At 39.9% G+C, this 16,788-nt stretch overlaps 1 protein-coding gene across 4 annotated transcripts in view; it reads left to right on the top strand.

Annotated features, from left to right (window-relative positions):
- The window catches only part of ATG2B (autophagy related 2B), a 62,349-nt gene extending 46,135 nt beyond the window's left edge, over positions 1-16,214 (top strand). For 3 of the 4 annotated variants that reach the window (XM_066628716.1, XM_066628708.1, XM_066628698.1), the window contains exons 30-42: positions 269-471; positions 1,577-1,803; positions 2,403-2,511; positions 2,763-2,957; positions 4,074-4,175; positions 5,037-5,115; positions 5,253-5,457; positions 7,239-7,308; positions 8,118-8,200; positions 8,645-8,766; positions 9,296-9,450; positions 10,428-10,577; positions 10,932-16,214. In XM_066628716.1, coding sequence (XP_066484813.1) covers positions 269-471; positions 1,577-1,803; positions 2,403-2,511; positions 2,763-2,957; positions 4,074-4,175; positions 5,037-5,115; positions 5,253-5,457; positions 7,239-7,308; positions 8,118-8,200; positions 8,645-8,766; positions 9,296-9,450; positions 10,428-10,577; positions 10,932-11,162 — 1,931 coding nt within the window. In that variant the 3' untranslated portion in view covers positions 11,163-16,214. Of the gene's footprint in view, positions 1-268; positions 472-1,576; positions 1,804-2,402; positions 2,512-2,762; positions 2,958-4,073; positions 4,176-5,036; positions 5,116-5,252; positions 5,458-7,238; positions 7,309-8,117; positions 8,417-8,644; positions 8,767-9,295; positions 9,451-10,427; positions 10,578-10,931 lie in introns of those variants that run through there. The other variant, XM_066628725.1, reaches the window with a different exon arrangement.
- The last annotated feature ends 574 nt before the right edge of the window (positions 16,215-16,788 follow it).

Raw genomic sequence — 16,788 nt, 5'->3', positions numbered from 1 at the left:
GTTTCAAATTCTGCTTTAGAGGGCATGTGCTATTTTGCTGATACTGACATCACAGCAAGCTAGGGTTAGTGGTAAATTATAAAGCAGCGAGAGAGAGGAAGAGGGAGGAAGGGAGTACACAGCCCACGACTTGTTTCCATCTGTCTGAGTAGGGCCAATATGTAGACTTACTGCGTCTCAGAAGGACTCCTAGTAGAAGTGTTTCATGAAGTTTTTAAAGCAATTTGTAAGTTTCATGGATACGTTTCCATTTTATCTCTTTGCGTAGGAATTTTGGATGGAAAGACTCAAACACCAACACCAACTTGCTCTGACCTTTTCCTGTTTCCTGATGAAAGTGGCAACCTCTCCCAAGAGCCAAGCCCCACTTTTGCGTCATTCAATCACCATATGATTGATGAAGCTATGGGAGATGTACCTGCTGAAAACGACGACTTCTGCATTCTCTTTGCACCCAAAGCTGTTGTCTCTGTAAGAAGCTCTTAGTATTAAGATATCAGTGGAGAAACTAGATTTTGGAAACCATAAATTGACTTATCTGCTGATCAGTTGTACCATAAATGTATTCTGTCTCAGAATTGGAAAGCTAATCACTTGAATATGACCTGGAAGCCAATTTAGGAATTTGTCAGGATAATCCCTTACAGAGCAATTGAACAACTGGACAGAGAGTTGTCATAGCTGCTCAAATTGGGGTTCTCAGACTGGTGTGCCAACATGGCATGCACAGATATGGGTGTTGTTATCTTGTGTAATGCAACATGGAGAATGAGGGTTTGGGTTGTATACAAGCAGTGCTGCCTTCAGAAATTCTTTTGTGTTAGTCTGTTGCAGCAAAGCAACAAAGAATCTTAGGGCACCTTACAGACAAATACATATTTCAAGTGATAGTGATCACATTTGGAATATTGTGTCCAGTTCTGGTCTCCACATATATAGTGGAACTGGAAATGGGGGGCTGTTTCTTTGCGATAGAAAGGAAAGCTTTTATTCTTCTTGTCACATTTTTCGTTTGGCACTCTCCTCAGCAGGAGCAACATGCCTTCCTCCTGCCTCTGTTCTTGCATGTTCCCAGGGAGGAGGGCAACAACTTAAATACATCACTGGTGGTGGTGTGCCTCCAGAAGAAGGGGGGGTGCCTACCATACCAAGCCCATCACTTGATCACCTATCCAGAGCTCACTGCTTTAAGCTTCTGTGTAGTTCAATAGCTTTTTTTTTTTCCTGCTGGAGGCCATGAGAACCTGAGGTGCTACTTTGGCTGAAAACTGCAGGGGGGGGGGGGCAGTTAGCAGGCATTTTCAGAGCAGACTCCAGAACAGTGGGATCATTGATTTTATTTAGCCCAAGAAATGCTTTTTTTCTTTCTTGGGTTGGGGGTGTTTACAACTCCACACGCACCACCACCTCCCTTTTTTCTGTTACATTTGTCTCAAAGACTTGAGACTTGACTTGAGAATTTTGAGCAAGAACATGAGACTTAAAGGTAGAGACTTGACTCAAGTCTTGGGGTTAGAAACTTGAATGTATCAGTAGCATTTAGTCTGAATGCACTTGATTTCCTGTACACTTTTAGGAAAAGGAAGAGGAGCCTGTAGTGAAAACAATGGTGGATGATGCAATCCTGATAAAGGAAAACCATTTCAGCTTGCCAGTCAAAAAGGCAGATACAAACAAAGCTCCATTGCACTTTCCTGTCCCGTTGGTACGCTATGTTGTGAAAGAGATCTCTCTCATTTGGCACCTATATGGGGGCAAGGACTTTGGGACTGCAGCACCTACATCTCCAGCTAAAAACTACATGTAAGTACCTCTTTGATCAACTTACTTTACCGACAAGAACTATGCATTTGATTGCAAAACATAGAAATGGGTGGGTTAATAGAAACATATTCATTCATTTAAAAATGGATACCATCTCAGTCTGGGCTGCAGTTTTCCTAGAAGCTTCATCCAAGTGAGTACAGTAGAGTTGCTTAAAAGCCATTTCTGCCCAACATAGCATATATGCAACAGGGGTCAAATGTGTACACTTGTGGGCTGGGCAGAAATGGGTTAAAATAAGTACCTAACCTAGATTGTGTGTTTGAGTTCAGATTCTGTTGAAAAATGTGGTTAAGGTTACTGAAATTTTCAAGTTTGTTGGGGCAACTGGTAAGGCACTAGCAGTAGATTATTTTAACTTATTTAGCCAAGTGGAGTATATATTGCCTGTCCATTATGTTGTTTCTTTCAGAGCTTTGGGGAAACATTAATTTTCAAGAAGAAAATACCACTTGTGTCCCTACCCTTTCTTTGTAGAAAAACTCAGTTGTCATATTTGCAAATTGTGCATGGTTGTTGCTGAAAGTTGTGAACTAAACTTTCCGTTTAAACTGAAAATGATCACTCCTTTCTTCCAGTAGCCCTCAGAGTTCTCCTTCTCACACACCAACAAGACATGGGCGTAACGCAGCACCTGGGGGAAGAGGCAGGAACCCTGATTTTTTGATGGAAATACAGCTAAGCAAGGTAAGCTAGCAAGTGAAGCAACTGTGTCCGGTGGTTTTGTTTCTGGGACCTCTTTAACAACCGATGGGAACTGTATTTCCACATAAGACGTTGCCCTGTGAACTGGGCAAAGAGGCACCTTTTCAATTGGTGCTCCTCTTATACGCGTATTTAGCAGGAAAGTAACTGTCCCTCCTCTTCACCCCAGCATGGTGTCTTTTCTAGCAAGTTCTAACATAACTTTTGTCTCCCCCCTCCCTTTCTGTTATAAGGTGAAATTTCAGCATGAGGTTTATCCATCAGGCGAACCAGCGTGCGAGGGAAACTTATTGGAGCAGCCAGTGTCACGTCAAGTGTTCATGGTTCAAGATCTTGAGATCAGAGATCGCTTGGCTACATCGCAGATGAATAAATTTCTCTACCTCTACTGTAGTAAAGAGATGCCTAGAAAAGCACATTCTAACATGGTAAGGCTGAATAGTAATTCGCTGAGGGCTCTAAATGTGGGGATGATGAGGGATTGGAGTATAAGTAAAATCCAGGTGCAGTGTACAGGTCTGTGCCCCATCAAAATTGTCTCTGTCCTCCAGGAATAGAATTTCTAAACACATCTGTTCCACTTTTTCCTCACATGACACTTTCTTTTTTTTAAAATGTTGTGTTTTGGTTATTCACAAATGTGCATAAAAAGGCTGCTTAAGAGGGAAACCAGAAGGCTTTAGTCTCCTCCTTTTTCAGGAGTTGATTTAGATAACCTGTAAGAACGTTTTCATTTCAAAGTGCCCTAATTGTGAGTGTGACTTAATTCTAAATTAAACTTAGGAACTAGTATTGCTCAGCAGAGGGAGCCAGAGGGAGGTACAGCAGAGGGAGCCAGAGGGAGGGGAAAGAAAACCCCCAAACATACTGATAAACCGGTGAAGTTTGCAAGCTGGCTTGCATTGGAAAGAGCTAATAAAACAAATTCCGTAAGGCTGCAATCTTAACCAACTTTCCAGCACTGACATATAAAGGCAGTGCAACTCTAAGGTAGGGGAACAAACATTGCCTTACCTTGAGGAGGCCTCCATGACTGCACCCCAAAGACAAGATGCAACACATGCCCCACTGGCACAGCTCTGCCAGTGCTGGGATGTTAGTTAGGCTTGCACCCTATATGTCTAACTAGAAATGTAGTCCCTGTTGGTAGCTTTTTGTGTTGTCTCAAGAATCCTGGTCCTTGCACTGATTGACAAGTAAGGAGGTGTGCTTCTTTGAAAGCGGTATTAGATTCCAACAGCAGACTTGCAAAAAATTCCAAGTGTCTTTGGGTTTGATTTCAAGTAACTTGATGATGTTATGGGACTATTAGACTGGGATGAGGAGAAACCACTTGGCCACTTCATCTCACTCATTTACCTAGAGTCATGAGGAAGCTGCTCGAACCATTCACCAACAAGGCGTATCTCCAAAACTAGACATGTTAGGGCAAAACTCATGCCAGTGTAATCTATGTAAAGTAAGCGATAACAGTTACTGAGTTTGTTTTCATAGACATCTTTAGTGAGCCCTTTTTTCTTTCCTCTTTGACTTTTTCTTCTCAGTTGACAGTCAAAGTGCTACATGTTCGCCCAGAGTCTGGCACATCACCGCAAGAATGTTGTTTAAGAGTGTCTTTAATGCCACTTCGCCTCAATATTGACCAGGTTGGTTTCGCAGAGACATACTTTAGAGATCAAAGCATAGAATTTACACAGTGTAACTATATGTAAATTTCTGTTTGAAGAAAATAGCATTTTTTTGCTAAATCACTCAATCCTATAATTTTTAATATGCCTTCACAGAATACATATATCATGTAGAATTCAATGTATGCGAACTGCAACTATAAATATACTTTTATTTTTTATTGTTTGAGGAAGCCAATGTGAGTGGTGGCAAGTTTTTCTGGAAAACCTAGATTTCTAAGAAGGAGTAAAGGCTTCTTGCATAGTTTAGAGATGTCTTGAAAACGATCTTCTTATTCCCTTCAAGTTCTGCTCAGAACTTACAAGCTTCATACTTTCTCACAGCAGAGGACAGCATCCTTGGATGTGTTGCTTCTACTCACTCCAAACAGACAGGACAATGCAGATTATCTTTCTTGAAGCTCCATGGGAGTGGCCACCCTCCAGTTCAGTTCTTGTTTTACTGTAAGAACAGGACTGCAGTGGATCTTCTCAGTCTGTTACAGAGTTGGCTTTCTACTTTTGCAACCACACTGGAGTGGGTGGATCTTTCCATGGCTCTTAAAGAATGCTAATTTGCATTGCTGTGTCTGTCTGTGGAGTAAATGAGGAGTCACCTGTCCAAGGATGCCATTCATTCACTGATCATAGTCAATGCAGCATTTCTTTCTAGGTCTCACCACTTTTAGTTAAACTAAAAGAAAGGAAAAGGATTTCTGCTATAACCAAGAAAATGAAAACACTAGATTGAAAAAAAATAATTTTTCAATCTGTAAGGTCTTTAAGGTATGTATTATTGCCAAATTTTAACAAATGCTTACTGCTTTTTGTATATTTCAGGATGCCCTGTTTTTCTTGAAGGATTTTTTCACTAGCCTTTCAACAGAAGTAGAAGTTCTAATGACTCCAGATCCTGAAGGTAAATATTCTGTTCCCTTAGAATCTTTTAGCGTATATAATTGTATAATGAATTAATGCAAATACATAATTTTCATTTCACAAGAGATGTGTTTCTTTGACTGCCTTGTATTTCAGCATTAATTAATTTATTTGCAGTTAAAAAGTCTCCTGGCGCTGAAGTAACATGTTCCTTGCCCAGGCATCACAGCGGTTTCAAGGAGCCAAGTCCAGTAATTTCTTTCTCAATACAAAAACTATCAAGCCAGAATGGAAGTGTTGATTCTGTGGATGCCCTCAATGGGGATGACCATAATTTTGCACATGAAGAGGCATCATTCAGTGATCAACCCATCTTTTTCAGGTATGTTGTGGTACCTGAACACTTAGTTTACATCAGCCATTCTCAACCAGAGCCATATGGCCCCCTGGAGAACCCTGGCATATTTGAAGTTGGCCACAGACTGGCATTCAATAATAAATGATGTTTATAAGTTTGTGTTGTATCCTTGTTTGACAAGGGGGCCCTGGAACCTGAGAAGAGCTCCTAAGAAGCCATTTGATTGAAAATGCCTAGTTCAGATCATTAAGATGTCTAGAAAAGTCCCAGTGTTCTCTCATTCTGTTCCTTCTCATTCTGACGAGGTCTGGCTCAGTGGTAGAGCTACAGCCTTGTATGCCTGAAGGCTGCCAGTTCGAAACAACCAGAAGTATCCAGGAACTGACAATACACTGATATACTGATGAGCTAACCCTCAGTGGCAGAGAGAGGTTTCTGTCAAGTTGAGCGTGGAAGGTGAAGCGGCCAGAGAGAGGCCAGACTGGGAAGGAATCCAACTGGAATGAGGAGTTCTATGAAAGATTAGAACTAATCTATTGTAAAAATCCCTACTAGGGCTTTAAAAAAGGCTACCTATGTAAACTGCCTTTGATTAAAGTCTGATAACCAAGAAAGGCGGTATATTATTATTATTATTATTATTATTATTATTATTATTATTATTATTATTATTATTATTATTATTATTATTATTAAGCTCTAATCTCTACAGCCCTAGGTATAATAGAAGGTTTAACCTTCCTTTCACTTAGTAGTCCCCATTCAGAAGCCTATATAGTACAGTACTGACATGCACACAGGTGGAATTTCATCCGTAGATCTCCAGCTTCAGTTCACTGGGATTATATGGAATTCAGTTCACCATATATCTCTTTGAACTGAAGCGGTGTGTTTGGGTTGTCGACCTGTGATTCTCGCAATTCAGAATGAGTCATCCTTAGGAGATGAGAGTAGTTACAAGAGGATGTGAAAAGCAGACAGAAAAAATAATTGAATGCAGAAAGTAAAGAACCAAAGACTTGCGTAATGAATTTCTGTTTGTGGATAAAGCTCCATTGGTGAGAAGGGAGGAGAGATTTTTGCTGAGACTTTCTGGGCTGTGGAAGGAAGAGAAGATGAGCAAAGATTGCACCCAGCCCCCTGTACCTGCAGTTTCTTCCATGCACAGAAGATGTGGTTGGAATACTATCTGTAGGAGTCTCATTTAATGTTGCCACAAGGTCTCCCATCACGTCCCATGTTAAGTAACTTGTTAAAAATAGACTTGGTATGCAGTCTTTGATAGGGGAAGGAGTCAGTTAAAAATAAGATTAATCCTTAACAAATAATGAATCTGGTAATTTGTGAGAATTCTTGATTTAGTTTCATCAGGCAAACTCTCCTGTTCTGAAAAGTTTGTGGTTTTTTGGGGTTTGTTGTATCATTGGACTAAATGAAATTTTCCATTCACTGGATCAAACCCTGCTTGTGTGTCACACCTTTTAATTACTGCACCTACAGAACTGCACAAACAGTATCTTTTAAATAAGTATATTTTAAATACGAAACCCATTTTAGAAAGAATAGCCATATGCGAGTAGGTTTTGCAATATTAAGAGAGACACTGAGGCTGGCAACTTTCTAAATACTATAAACATGATGACTTCAAACATATAATCCGGAAGTTGTTGGCATAATAAATATATGGAGTTCTGAGATGTTAGTTTTATTGTTGCTACTCAATTGCTGCTGCATCATTGATTTTTATCAGCCTTTTTTTTCTGTGGTTTTGTTTCTGTGAAATGTTTATTCTTTTTTCTTTTTAGAGAATTTCGATTTACATCAGAAGTTCCAATACGTTTAGATTACCACGGCAAACATGTGTCTATGGATCAGGTTTGTTGTACCTTGTTCTACTGACTAGTAGAAATAGCCTTTTAAATAGGAAATGAGGCTTCTGTGGTTGCAGTTGTCATGGAGTATTGGGCTATGGAGTATTTGGGCTATGTCAGAATGCCAGATGCAAGGGAGGGCACCAGAATGAGGTCTCTTGTTATCTGGTGTGCTCCGTGGGGCATTTGGTGGGCCACTGTGAGATACAGGAAGCTGGACTAGATGGGGCTATGGCCTGATCCAGTGGGGCTGTTCTTATGAGTAAATAAAATCCTTTCCACAGGCTGTAAGATCACATTCAACTAATTCAGCTCTCCCTAATGTTTTGCCTTTTACTATGAAGGGCATTATTTGAAGACTGAGATGATACCTGAAATAATGAAAACACTAGGAGGAGTGATGTAAAAGCTCCTCTATAAAGTACAGATGGTGAAGACTGAAACGATCCCAGCCTAAAGTTACTAAGGGTGCAATCCTAATGCCTTATGTCAGTGCTTTCCAGCACTGGCAAAGCTGTGCCAATGGGACATGTACAGCATCCTGCAATTGGGTGACACTCACATAGGCCTCCTCAAAGTAAGGGAATGTTTGTTCCCTTACCTCAGAGCTGCATTGCCCTTATGTCAGTGTTGAAAAGCACTGACATAAGGGGTTAGGATTGCACCCTAAGAACCTAAGCCTGGAAAATTTAGTTTAAAATCTGGCTTCTACAGATTGGTCTTTTGTAGAAGTGAAATGAAAAGTGATGTTTGCCTCTTTCTTTTCAGTTGCTGCTTGCAATTTGCAGATTAACTTGACCTTTTCTTTTGCAGGGTACATTAGCTGGGATTCTGATTGGGCTTGCTCAGTTAAACTGCTCAGAACTGAAACTGAAGAGACTTTGCTATCGGCATGGGTACGTTTTCCCAAATGTAGTGTGGTTTATTCTAGAAAAGTTGCTGTGTTTAGTTTCTTGCAGCAAAATTAACAAAGCATTTTGTGATACGCCATTTCTGCCCAACATTGCTGAACAAATTTGTTCTCAACTGCCTCTGAAAGTAGAACTGGATCCAACGGATACAAACTGCAAGAGAAGAGATACCAATTGGATATCAGGAAAAAATTCCTGACGGTAAGGGCAGTTTGGCAGTGGAACAGATTGTCAACAGGGATCAAATGTATACACTTGTGGACTGGGAAGAAATGGGTTTAATGTTCTTGTGAATCAAATATTAAAAAATTACCAGAGCTTATTAACTGTAGTCACATCAGTGACTTTCTTCCTTCTTGTTTTCATTCAGTAGAATTTTTCAGATAACTGAACTTGGCTTTTTCACTAATGAGGCTACTTGCTATATAGGTTGCTGGGTGTGGATAAGCTATTCTCTTATGCCATCTCTGAATGGCTTGCTGACATCAAGAAAAACCAACTGCCAGGTATTCTGGGAGGAGTTGGGCCTATGCATTCATTAGTTCAATTAGGTAAGTTCAATATCTTTAAACTGTCTTTAGGTTATTATGCTATTATTAATTGAGGGAACTTGGTATGTTCAGCCTGGAGAAGAGAAGGTTGAGAGGGGATATGATAGCTCTCTTCAAATACCTGAAAGGCTGTCATATGGAAGAAGGGACAAATTTTTCTCAACTGCCTTTGAAATTAGAACTAGATCCAAAGGGTACAAACCGCAAGGGAAGTGATACCGATTGGGTATCAGGAAAAAATTCCTGACGGTAAGGGTGATTTGGCAGTGGAACAGATTGCCAAGGGAAGTGGTGGATTCTCCCTCACTAGAGATCTTCAAGCAGAGGCTTAACAAACACTTGTTGGAGATACTCTAGGAGAATTTCCTGTTACAGTCAGGGTGTTGGACTAGATGACCTATTAGGTCCATTCCAACTTTATGACTCTATGATTTAATCCAAACATGTGATGATATTGTTGTAAATTGACTGCTTAAAATACACTATTTAGCCAAATAGTGATAATCTGTGTCCATATCTGTAATTACAGTGCAAGGTTTAAAGGATTTGGTATGGTTACCAATCGAACAGTACAGAAAAGATGGCCGCATTGTACGAGGCTTTCAGAAAGGAGCAGCTTCTTTTGGTACTTCCACAGCAATGGCTGCACTGGAGCTGACAAATAGAATGGTCCAGACCATACAGGTATATCTTCTGTTACCTTTGGGGACAGACTAAAGAGTTCTGGTTTTGTTCAAAGTGCACAAAACATTGGCAACTGATACAGAAGTCATTGAAGGCTTTCATTTACATAGTAAACAAGGAAAAGAACTGTGTCTGTAACTTTTGAATTATGGAGTTCTAATGAATTAAAGTGAAGGCATAATTAGATAGTAGTGCTCCAAACTGAATGTTTTACTTTTGGTTTAGAACTTTTCTTTATTACAAGCAAAGTGCCTATCAATATGAGAGACAATGTGTTTAGGCAAAGGGCTTGAATACTATAAGAACACTATCAAGGTAATTATTGCATACCGTTTCGGATCCATGACAACAGGGACCAAGCCATGCAGTGTCAGAGGTGGAAGGCAGGTTTTGCCCTCACCACAGCAACATCCACAAGTACAGGACTTTATTTCACCACAGAATTTCACCACAAGGCAGCCATTTACTTGTACAGGGTAAATCAAAGGTGTGCACTGAGAGACATCACTGGGATGGGAGTTTACTCCCCATCAGTGGAGACTCAAGTTTACTCTTATGTGTGTAGTCCTTCCTTTTGATCTGCATAGGCCAATCCTCATTCTTCGTCACTCTAAGAGTGTGATCACATGTTTTAAAAACACACACACATGAATGAATATTGTATAGCACGCCCTGAGAAGCAGGAGTTGCATTTATAAGTTGTATAAGTCATGACTAACTCCCATTAAAATAAATGAAATTTAAATTAGTCATGACCATCTTGACTCATTGACTTCAATGGCGCTTAGTCATATCTCGCTTTGGTGTTTAGTCATACCTAGCTTCCTTTGAATATAACCCATAATCTTGAGGAATATGTCATTCTAAAAAAACCTAGTAGAACTATGATGATGTAAAATATTAGATCATTTGACATTAGGTTTTTTTGAGTCACCAAATATCATTAAGAATGTATCATTTTTATTGGGAAAAACCAGGCGGCTGCAGAAACGGCATATGACATGGTATCTCCTGGGCCCAGTTTAATTGAGATGAAAAAGATCAAGCGATTATCTCGCTACCGCCTAGCTCATCAACCTGTAGACCTCCGGGAAGGTGTGGCGAAAGCATGCAGTGTTGTAAAAGAGGTGAGGAAAATACTATTTTCTTGCATTACCATTTCTGTCCTAGGATAATGGTCAACCAAGATCTGTTCCTGCCCCAACTCCTTTGCAATGATTAAGACCATGCTTGGCATTTTTGTGCCTCTGCCTAACAACTGGCCCAGCAAAGTATATGTTGCACTCCTTTGTCCCAGGCTACTAACAAAGTCATAAACATAATTGGCCTGTGCAGATCTTGTTGCTGCTCTGTAAAACTGCAATGCTAGCCCTGATTTTTTACAGTGGGTAATGGAAGACCCTTGGAATGAGGCTGCAGAGAATTGTAGGACCTAAAGACTAGAGGAGATTGTACAACTGTTTTCCTCTGTCTGTCTCCAGGGAATTACAGATACAGCACATACCATCTATGAAACTGCTGCTCGTGAACATGAGAACAGAGGAGTAACAGGAGCTGTAGGTGGCATCCTCCGTCAGATTCCACCAACGGTGGTGAAACCTCTCATAGTTGCAACAGAGGCAACATCAAACGTTTTAGGTGGTATGAGAAACCAAATCAGGCCTGATGTGCGCCAGGAAGAGTCTCAGAAGTGGCGCCTTGGAGAGAACTGAGAGCTGAAAATGCATTTGAAGCAGAGAAATCGGGAAGCTGGAAGCACAGGACACGTATCCTCATGGCAGCTTTAGATGAAACGTATCCTTCTAACATACTCATCTCAGGAACACAAGACATTGCAAAGCTATTTGATGTGAAAACCTGAAATATTCAAGTAGAAGGCAAGTTTGGTACTTAAGTTGTTGCCATAGTGCATGCTCCTAGAACACACATTGGTCAGTGCCAAATGAAGAGGCACCTTTCTTTTGCCAAATCAAAGACTTGCTGGCTTTAGACTGTACCATATTTTCTTTGGGGTTTTTTTTAACCAGCTCAATTCCCCAACTTGCAAGTCTACATGTATGTTTAGAGGAACTCCCCGCACAGGGTCGAAGAATGTTTCTGCGCAAAGGGCTACGCCAGTGCTCTTTTGTAACAGGGTAAATGTGTGGTGTGAAACAGACTCTACAGGATATTGAAAGCAAGTGGAAATGTTAATGAATTTACTGATTGTGAGCACTTGTCTCCTGTGGCACTTAACAAGAAAGACAATCTGACTTAGTACTTGGGTCAGAAAATATTGTTTATACAGTTGTGGACATCAGTTCTGCCTACATGTTGAATTCCTCCTTTTGTGGGGTTTTGAGCAATCTGAATGTTGCAGACCTGTTCTGTTGTGTTGCACTTTAAAACAAAATTAGCCTGTACATTGTGTTTTTAAATAGCTGTTAATAAAATGTAATATGTGTTTTACCCTGATGTGGTTTAAAAACTTATGCAAATTATTTAAAGGGACAAAATACTAGAAGATGGTTGGTGTCAACAGACATGAAGTGCATTCCTTCTAGTTGTTCAAATTAGCTAGATAGTGTGAAGGTGTACAGTGAATGATCAGCTCTGAACACATGCACACACGTGCAAAACTATTTGAAATGAGGGAGGTTTCTTGGAAAGGGATTTTTTGAAGTGATATAAGCTAATGTGATTTCATGATTCAGTTTAAATGCTATGCAAGTTATATTTCAATCCTCATTTACTTTCAAGTTTCATTTTGAGAGAATTGGCTTTTAAACTTTGTTCAGGGAATTTTAAAATCTGTTTCAAAACTTGCTGTTTGATGTTGCTGTTAGGATCTGGAAACAAATTAAAATTCTATGTGCACTTTTTTCATTAGCAATCTGAGCCTCTACAAAGCTAGAAATAATGTTCAGAAGATCTGCTGAGTTGTAGATTTCTGCCATGAATTAAAATGCCTCTGCCCTGACATACAGGAGAAACTGCCATGAATCTTCTCCAGTAGTTTTTTCAATGCCGCCCATTCACAGTTTGTGAATGCATGTATCCAGCAAATAAATCTGCTTTCAGAACATAGTTCAGAAGCATTAGATAAACTTAGTAGATTAACTGAGACTCTCTAGATAGAGAAAACTAATGTGTACACACTTGTGCATGTTTAGCCTTTGGTCAAAGAACAAGCACCATAACCCTGGTGCCTAACAAGACTGAGCTAAATGGTGACAACATTCAGATGTGGGTTTCTAAAACAAAAAGGTTGCACTGGGTCAAATCAGCCATTCACCTAGCCCAATATTTTTCTCCCTGTCAACCGCCACTTCCAGATGTTTCTTTTTACAGCACAATGTCATTTCCTCATCAGTTTCTTTTCAATAAGGATAGGTAGTACAAGGCTCAAAAGCTATATGCAGGCCAGCAAACTTTTCCTGACCCTCTGAATCCTGCATGACTGCCATCAGACAACTTGCCCATGGGTGGTCATTTTCAGGGCAAAAGATTGCCTGCAGCTCTTTAATTGCGTATCCCTAGGCTACAGTGGGATATCCAAAATATTAAGATGCTTCAGATATCTTGTCTAACAACACCTGATACAAAGTAGTCATTCTCCAGAACACACGTCCACAGTCCTGCAGAATGTTTTACCACAACTGGGGAAAATTCTTGCCTGAAACTCTGGAGAGGCACTGCCAATCTTTGTTGATAACACTGACCTGAAAGAAACAGTGATCTGATTCATTACAAGGCAGCTCCTCCATGAGAAACAGAGGGTTTAAAAAAGGGAACCTAATGACTTTTTAAAACTGTTTTTTACATAATCACTTCCACTTGTGCTTATTGCACTGTTGTAGATGCTACAAATTAAATACTAGAAACTGAGATTAACTAATGCTTGGCTGTCTGAAGCCAATTACAGTTCAGAGATTATTCCCACAATATGTAAGACAACACAGATTGGATGAAGTGGAGTTACTCTAGAGTGCTTTCATTATGTGGCAGGTATTGTCATGAGGCACTAAATGAAAATGTTCAACAAGTACTTGAAGTACCTTATTCTTTTTCTGTTATTCCTAGCCACACAAAGTTGATGTTTTGTGGAAGGGCACAGTGTGGCTATTATGAATTCCATTTGTTTGTGACCTTTATTTGCTGTTTCCTCAGTAAAACTGACATGCAAGAAGCAAACTACATTGGCACTTTATGTTGGCTTCTTGGTTTCCATGAACTAAGGTGGCAATTTGTAAAACAATTCAGTCATAAACTCTTTCTAAATGTCCAGCTAACGTGGATTGCCATGATTCCCCGTACTCTGGCAAAGAGATGAAGAGGATGATGAAGTGTTATGTTAGTCATAAAAAAATGTGAGGGACACATTTTTCCCAACTGGCATAAATTAAGCCATTTCTGCCCAATGTTGCATATTCGCAACAGGGATCAAATGTGTATACCTGTGGGTTGGGCAGAAATGGATTAAGGTTAAAGTTATTCTTGATTCATGCATGATCATTAAATTGTCTTAGCAACAGGATCAAATGCCCAAGCCTTTAAAATAGCCAATTTCTACTGTTTCAGTTCAAGAAAATCTCCTCTGTTCCTACTTCTGTATGATGGCTTTAGCCCAGTTGGCTAGATCTGATGCCTTTAAGAGGAAAACTGCAAATAAATCAATGTGATCCTTCTGTTATAGTAACCCAGTGGAAGGTTAACATGCAGATCAGGTTTTAGTCAGAAACTGACTATCAATGACTGATCTGGGGCATTTGATGGGCCACCTGGGGCATTTGGTGGGCCACTGTGAGATACAGGAAGCTGGACCCGATGGGCCCATGGCCTGATCCTCCCAGGGCTCTTCTTAAGTTTCTTATGTTCTTATCACTGATCTAAAAGATAATATCTGTTTAATGACACTAATATGCATGTAAAAACAGGCAACCACAGGTGGCTTGGAACACCTACAGAGCAACAGGGACTATACACAAACCCATTCCATGTTGTTGGGTCGCTTGTTCAGGATAACTGTGATAAATACAGTTACTGCTGCGGTTCCTGATTCTGACCAGATCCCTGAATATGCACTGCATATACTGTGATGATACAACTGATGTCCTCCTGCATCAACAGGAAGGACATCACTGGAACATTTAATGTAATTACTAATGTTTTACAGTGAAAAAGTTTGGAAGAGATATTACACGTAAAAAAATGTGCAATTGGACATAGTGCCCTCACATAGATGTTTGGGGATTTTAGTTTCATCATGGCAGAAATACCATTGAATCATTTATAGTGTCAAGTTTACTGATGGGATGGATCAAGTTGTCCTGACTTTTCTCAAACTTCATTTGCACATTAGTTATAGTTTCCAGTATAAAATTTTCTAGATAGCTTTTTTTGTTTTTACTAAAAACCCATTGCCACAAAACACATCTAAGCATAGAAAGCTCCTATAAGCATTGAAAGGTACCTTTCCCATCTGAATATTACTTAGTGATGATTGACCTTAAAGCAGAAAAAAGTTTGTACACATTTACAGAGACTAGCATGTATTTTCCTGCTCAGAGTAGAGTTGTATCATCAAAATCTATCAGTACCATAGGGCAGTGGTTCCCAAACTGTTTTGACTGGTAGCTCCCTTGACCTACTGGGCCATTGGCTGCAGCTCCCCATTAGGGTGACAATCCTACACATTCTATAGGGCTGCAGGGTTTTCACAAGAATTCTGCGGCTCCCCTGGCTGGTTTTCATGGCTCCCTCAGAGTTTGGAAACCACTGCCATACCACATGATCGAAAGCACCTTTTTGGCAGAGGCTTCCTTTGCTTTTCATGAAAGGTCTTTCCATTAAGGAGGATAGGGAAACCTCTGCATGCCCAGAGATTCATATATGCTTCAGTGCAGCTAGATCACAGCCATAGGGCACATTTCTATAGGCTTCCATTTTTTGTTCCGCACTTAAACGTATATTCAGTTAGTAGTAGTAATATTCTGCATTTACCGTTGTTTAGTGAACTTAGAAACACTGGGATGGATTCTTAAAATTCCATTTGATGTTTAATGGTAGCAGCTGCTGATGTAAAGAAGCTGAATCCATTTGAAGTGAAATCCGTCTAAACAGCCTGCAAATGTGGTACTTTTTATCCACTAAGTACTGCACTTGTAAAATAGTAAAACTCAACAGTTAGCTTAAATGTATACTGCATAGAAACATCCCAGGACTCTCCTAGCAATACTTTATTTCAGTGTAAAAACATGCGGGTATGTGTTCTCTTGGATCTTTTATTATAATCTTGCCTCATCCATCACCAGCCTTTGACACCATAGGCATATGACAGCAGGTTTAACTTGCTACAAATGCTGAATCATGTTTACATTTTGAAAATCAAGTCGGCTCATTAATATTAATCATGCACTTATACTGGATTTCAATGAAAGGAAAAACCACCCACTATAATAGATTGTTTGTGTACATGTGTATATTTTTTATAGATTTGTCAAAGTTGGATTTCTGTGGCTCATTTTTATATAGTCTGCTAGTGTAAAAAGTTCTGTATAATCCTCTGAAAACTAAAAACCACTTGAAAAGAAAATTACCATATTCCAATTTTCCTTATTTTGCTTTAAAACACTGACTCTTTCATATACTTTGAGCATAATTCATCAGCACCAATCTTGATGTATATTGAATGGCGAAGGCCTTATACATATAAGGGGTTCTGTCCAAAACATAGATTATCTTGTTGGCTTATGCCATTACCAAAATAAACATCTCAAACCATCCTTTGTGTGAGTGTCCTAGTGTATTTATATTGTGAAAATTGTAAAATTGTTGTGCACTTGATTGCTTTTTTTCCATAGGTTGATCATAAAAACATGAGAAAAATCTCACTGGATCAGGCCAAAGCTAAACCAGCTTCCCGTATCTCAGTGGACCACTGGATGCCTCGGGGAGCACACAAGAAAGCAAGAGGCCTGCATGCTGGTGCCCTCCCTTGCATCTGGCATTCTGAGGTAGCCTACTTTTAAAATCAGGAGGCTGTACATACCCATCATGGCTAGTAACCTGTGATGGACTTTTCCTCCAGAAATCTGTCCAATCCCCTTTTAAAGGCCTCTAGTCCAGATACCATTACCACACCCTGTGGCAAGGAGTTCCACAGACTATCTATATGCTGGGTAAAGAAATACTTCCTTTAGTCTGTCCTAACTCTCCCAATGCTCAATTTTAGTGGATGTTTTCTGGTTCTGGTATTGTATGAGAGGGAGAAGAACATCACTACCCATTCCCTGCGTAATTTTGTATGTCTACCCATTCCCTACCTAATTTTAATCATGTCCCCCTTTAGGCACCTTT

Source organism: Tiliqua scincoides, chromosome 1, assembly GCF_035046505.1.
Source record: "Tiliqua scincoides isolate rTilSci1 chromosome 1, rTilSci1.hap2, whole genome shotgun sequence".
NCBI lineage: Eukaryota > Metazoa > Chordata > Lepidosauria > Squamata > Scincidae > Tiliqua > Tiliqua scincoides.
This window is presented reverse-complemented; position numbering and strand designations above follow the sequence as displayed.